General features: G+C 37.8%; 1 protein-coding gene across 1 annotated transcript; it reads right to left on the bottom strand.

Annotated features, from left to right (window-relative positions):
- Positions 1-5036: 5036 nt before the first annotated feature.
- Positions 5037-5513, bottom strand: LOC140014602 (uncharacterized). The gene has a single exon (XM_072065669.1). The coding sequence runs from the start codon at positions 5511-5513 to the stop codon at positions 5037-5039; it is 477 nt and encodes a 158-aa protein (XP_071921770.1).
- Between the last annotated feature and the right edge of the window lie 670 nt (positions 5514-6183).

Raw genomic sequence — 6183 nt, 5'->3', positions numbered from 1 at the left:
GAGTGGTGCCAATCACATTAATTGTGAAGCCCAATAATGATCCTTTTGGAGAGGTCACACCTAAACCTAAATGACGTAAAAAATGAGTGGAATGCATGCCATGTGAAAGTGTGAGTTTGTGTGAAGTGGGAAGATTGATAAAATACGATACAAGTGGAGGTGTGCAAATGTCTTTGAATGCAAATATATATACTCCAAGTGCAAGTGGGCAAAAAAAATGCATGTATGCAATTTAAAGAAAAGTGCGAAAGTGTCGGTGTGCAAATGAAGATGAAAGTACTCGTGTGCGAGTGAAGATAAGAGTGTTCGTGTGCAAGTGAAGATAAAAAAGTGTTCGTGTGCAAGTGAAAGTGATAAAAGGGTGCATGTGTGCAAATGAGACAAAAGTGAAAGTGTAATGATAGAGTGGATTGAGAATGCATGAGCTTAGGGAATTTATGCATATTGGGTACGGGGAGACCTAAATCGCGACTCAATTTGCCCTTTGATAGAGGGAATACAAGCGTGCTAAGGCTTAGAAAAAGCCACACTCGTCTATATCCCATATTTAAGGGGACTCTCACGCAAATGTACCCTAACTAGCATGAGATGCAAAAAATCCTAAAATGAGGGAAAAGGGGCTCGAGGAGCATGCCAAATGATAAAACTAAGAAAAATGCATGACATGTAGTGAACATGCAAATATGCACTAACAAAAAGGGATGGCCTAATGAGCCACAACTAGCATTGGACTAGTGTGGTGACGTACATTCATCCATTCCATTCATTCATGGTTATGAAAGCAAGTAGACATGCCAAAACGCTCGTAAACACGTAGCACGTAGCACTTAGCATGCTCGACTAGATGCAAGAGCCTACTAAAGCAATTAAACATGTAGCAACAAAAACAAGCAACCAAGGGGAAGGGGAAATGGACCAGATGCTCTCCGAGCGCTATCTATTACAAGCCAAGAGGTGTACACATACCCCATAAAAGCATAAAAGGGAAAGGGTGAATGGACCAGATGCTCTCCGAGCACTATCTATTACAAGCCAAGAGGTGTACACATACCCCATAAAAGCATAAAGGGGAAAGGGAAATGGACCAGATGCTCTCCGAGCCCTATCTATTACAAGCCAAGAGGTGTACACATACCCCATAAAAGCATAAAGGGGAAAGGGAAATGGACCAGATGCTCTCCGAGCCCTATCTATTACAAGCCAAGAGGTGTACACATACCCCATAAAACTTAAATAAAAGTAAAAGCAAGCAAATGCATGCAAGGAGGTAAGGAAAGCGGAGTAGGCATGCATATTCACATAACACGTAGGAGCACGTAGGGTCAAATGAAGTGCAAATGAAGGATAGAATGTACCTCCCTTGAAGCGACGCCCTAACGTAGTGAAATTACTAATTTACCCTCCAAAATAATAAACAGGTCAAGGTACCACTTAAATTATCGAATAATCACACGAAACAACCATTAAACACAAACAAATGGAAATTGAGCATGAAACGAAAATTAAATATGGAATAGACCACGCATGTGCAAGCAAAACTCGGTCTCAAATAAAAAGCCTCAAGAATCTAAAATGGAGTGCTAAATTGAAATGCTGAGAGTGGAATCTATCGCCATCAAGTGCAAAAAAATCACGAAAGGAAGAAATGGAAAATTATTAAAGTTTTAGAAACAAGATTAGCTAAGCAAAATTTAAATCAAATAAAATCAAGACCACCAATGCTTCCAAGCTACCAAACTTTCATGATTTGATCCTAGAATTCTATTAACATTGTCCACAATTCACATGAAAAAACATATCAAGGCATAATCACACAAAAGAGATCCAATTGCGAAAATTAATCAACCATGCAACCCCAATCAAAATGTTCAAGGAATTTTAAAAGGTCAAATAGCAAAGAAAAAGTCAAGCCATGGTTCCAATTGCAACTATCCTAGGATCTAATTGCAAGAAATTTGAATGTAATTGGGCCTTAGTAGATCAAGAGGGGATTTGGGGGATCAAAGATCAATTTGTAGAAATTACTTCATGCATAAGCATGCAATCACGTAGCTTTCTTCTTTAGACAATGCTTCTGCAATCACTTTCACAAACTTGTGAAGCTTTTGGTAAGAAAACTCTAAACGAAATCCATCAAAACATTTCCTACATTCCATTGTTCATTCACAAATTTTCAACTCAATCATTTTTGTTCAGTTTTCATGAACCCCTTGGATAGAAATCAAACCAAGAAATCAAAAAACAAACAGCAAGAATGCAGCAAAGATAGTTGCAAAAACATATGCTCCAACCAGCCCATGAACCGAATGAAACCTTCTCCATTTCTGGTTGCTAAATTTCTGCCAAAGCTTCTCACCAATTACCCAAACAACTCAGACAAACTCCCAGCTCAATATTGATTAGCTTCCATAAGACCGACATCTCATACAGCAGTTAATCATGCTAAACAAAAGAGTCAAAACAGAGAAAAGCCACAATCTCCAATTTGTTGCTGCAACTCTGCAGCTCATATCATGAATTTCCAACAAACTTTCAGATTCAAGATACATCAGAAATGATACATATTCATGCTAAAATCCGACCCAAGCAAACCAGAAACAATCGCAAACATTCCTGCATTTCCTAATTGGATCATTGCCGCAGCTTTATCATTTCAGCTAGGATGCCTAACTTGAATGTTTTACTACTGGAAATCGACATCCAACTACACAAATAACAAGGTGATCAAGCTACTGCAATTTCATCATCCGAAAGCAAGAGAAAGGCTGCGGCAAATGGGCCGACAACCGTCATTGCAGCAGACTCCCTTTCATGCGCAAAAACAATCACACCTCATTTGAATTCAGCCAGCAAAAAAAAAAATCCTCAAGCTATCTTCAAACTTTGCAAACGTAGGGAATTGAGATTTCAACATGAGCATCCGAATATGAAACACACACAAACTGGAAACTTTAACAACCATCCGACATGTGATTTCAAACGCAGAATCGAACGAATCAGCCAAGGAAATGTTATTTTTCTTTTCAAAGTTAACACCTTTACCACTAAACTACAACTTGAGGATGAAATTAACAACAACAAACAGATTTGGAAACCTATCGAACTTGTCATGCAAAAATAATCAACGAAAGGCAGCGACTTTAAGCTATGAAGATAAAAAAAAAAGGGTTACCGCAAAGCTTCTGTTTCGGCAAAGGTTGGCAGCGGGTATGGAAAAAACTCCAGCAACTCCCGAAGCTCTCCTCACTTCCCTCCTTGGTCTCTTTTGCTTCCCAGATTCCCCCTCCAAACCTCTCCTTTGTTTTTCCCTCTGCTCAGTTTTTCTTCCGCCGTTCACTTCCCTCTTACTCTCGCTCGAACCCCCAGCCGCCCTTCCTTCTTCCTCTGGTTTCTCTTTCTTGTACGAAGCTTGATTGATAAAAAAAATGGAGTCTTTATCCTCCTTCTCCCCGTCAAGCTTAGTTTCTTTCTCACAGCCCCTCAACTCCAGCTCTCTATCCGTATCCTCTCTCTCTCTGTTTCGTTCTTTCGTTCATCCACAGCCGCCCCCCAGAAGCAATCTTCTGACCTTTCCCTTTATCTAGTTCTTGCTCCCGACTCACTCTCTCAGTTTTTCTTAGCCGTTAACTCCCTTCTCATCCCCAAAACCCTTGCTCAATTTTCTTTCAGCCCGTCGATGCTCTCTTCTTCTCAGCTCCCAGTTTTTCTTTTTCGTTCTTGACTCTCCCCGAAGCTTACCCTTTTTCTCCTTTTTTGCGGCTACCATTTCCTTTAGCTTTTATATCCCCAGTTCAACCCTAAGAACCTCTGTCCTTTTTCTGTATTTTGCAGCTTCAGGAGCCGTCCCAGATTTTTTTTGCAAACGGCGCAAGTCCGCAGCTTTCATGCTGCGGCAACAATTTTCCTTTTTTTTTTTTTTTTTTTTTACTTTCAACTTAATAAATACATAAATGATAAAATATAAATAATAATAATAATAACAAATTAACAAAAACCAAGTAATAATAATAATAAGAAGAAAACAAAAATAACTTTAACCAAAAACTAAACAAAAATGGCCATTTTTAATTTTTTCCAATTTTGCATTTTTCATCATTTTCTTTTTCTCAAAATAACTTAATAAAATAACTAAAGTGCCCAAAGATTGAATTTAAAGAAATAAACATATTTTTGTGAACAAATTTTCCTTTTTCCTTTTTTTTTAATTTTCTTTTCCTTTTTTGTGATTTTTCATTTTCATTTCTCTTTCAAGAAAGCTTTGAATAAAAACAAAATGACTAAAACATATTTTTGATGTCTTCTTTTTCTTTTTTTTTCTAAAAACTCTACGCTAACTTTAAACTTAAAAGCTAAAACCAAAAATTAAAACTAAAAGTAAACAACGAATGCAAGCAATCTAAAATGAAAATCATGAAACAGATGCCACATAAAATTATTCAAAAATTTGGTGTCTACAGTACAAAAAGTCAACAAATGAATAGTGACACATTAGTGTTTCTAATTGAGTTTAATTCAACTCACTCACCTCTAATCGCTCAATTAACTTTTCTTAGTTTACAATTGATAACCCTTAATTCTCCAAGACCACTGCACTCTCGGACTACATATTATCTCGAAAAACGTGTTTTCACTAATTCTCACTAATCGAGCAGTAGAAAAATTAACTTTAAAGACACATGTGCTAAAATATAAATTGAACCAATGTATCATGCAGATGCAATTAAAATGAATGAAATAAATTAATTAGAGCAAATGAATAAATAAATAATTAGATAAACCGGTGAAATAAATAAATAAATAAATAAATATAAAATAAAAATAAAAATACGGGTCCTCAAATCTTTCCCCCCTTAAAAGAATTTCGTTCTCGAAATTCATACCTTGATTTACAAACAATTCTAGATACTTCTTTCGGATCTTCTCTTCTACTTCCCAAGTTGTTTCCTCAATTCCGTGATTTCTCTATAAAACTTCACTAGAGGGATTTGCTGGTGTGTTAACTCCTTCACTTTTCGATCTAAGAGCTTTACCGGCCTTTACTCATATGACAAATTCTCATCAATTTCTACTTCTTCCGATCGTAACACATGGAACGGGTCGGGATAATGTTTCTTAAGCATGGAGACATGCAAGACATCATGAATCCTGGATAAACTCAAAGATAATTCCAACTTGTAAGCCATGTTCCCGATGCGCTGGATAACTTTATAGGGCCCCACAAATTTCAGTTGTAACTTTTTTCCTTTTCCCGCCATTAGGCTTGCTTTCAAAGGTGTAATTTTAAGGAATACTTTATCTCCAATCTCAAACTCCAAATCTTTCCTCCAATTATCCACATAACTCTTTTGACGGCTTTGAACCGTTCGGATCTTCTGACGTATCAATTTCACCTTTTCAAAAGCTTCCTCAATCCAAGGTAGGGTAGTTGGGTCCAAAATCTTCTTTTCTCCAATTTTGTCCCAATGAATCGGAGATCGACACTTTCGACCATAAAAGGTTTCGTAAGGAGCCATTTGTATTGTGGTATGAAACTATTGTTATAAGCAAATTCCACCAATATAAGGTACTGACTCCAATTTTCTCCAAAATCCAAAATACAAGACCTCAACATGTCCTCTAAGGTCTGGATTGTCCTTTCCGATTATCCATCGGTCTGCGGGTGATAGGTGGTATTAAAATTCAGTTTAGTCCCTAAACTCTCTTGCATCTTTTGCCAAAATCAAGACACAAACCTAGGGTCCCGATCTGATACTATACTCACCAGTATCCCATGCAACCTTATGATTTCATCCAAGTACAACTTAGCCAATTTTTCCAAGGAGTACTTCATACTAATCGGCAAAAAGTGAGCAGACTTGGTCAATCGATCCACTATTACCCAAATAGCGTCGTGCCCTCTCTGAATCCTTGGTATCCCTGATACGAAATCTGCAACAGCCCCACTTTCCCCTAAGGCGAACCAAAGGGGTTAGCGGACTGCCTGCCCAGCTCTCGCCAGGACTACGGATCCGTTTACGTCAATCTAATACGTTCCGGAACTTACCAACGCGCGCAACCAAGTCAAAATGGCAACATAACCCAAAATAAGAAAATGAAATCCGGAGTCGGCCATAATAGTAACCGACCCCTCAGAACCCAACCGAAAGAGCACGTAAACATTCACATCTGAACTTTAGCGATTAC

Source organism: Coffea arabica, chromosome 9e (genome assembly GCF_036785885.1).
Source record: "Coffea arabica cultivar ET-39 chromosome 9e, Coffea Arabica ET-39 HiFi, whole genome shotgun sequence".
NCBI classification, from domain to species: Eukaryota; Viridiplantae; Streptophyta; class Magnoliopsida; order Gentianales; family Rubiaceae; genus Coffea; species Coffea arabica.
This window is presented reverse-complemented; position numbering and strand designations above follow the sequence as displayed.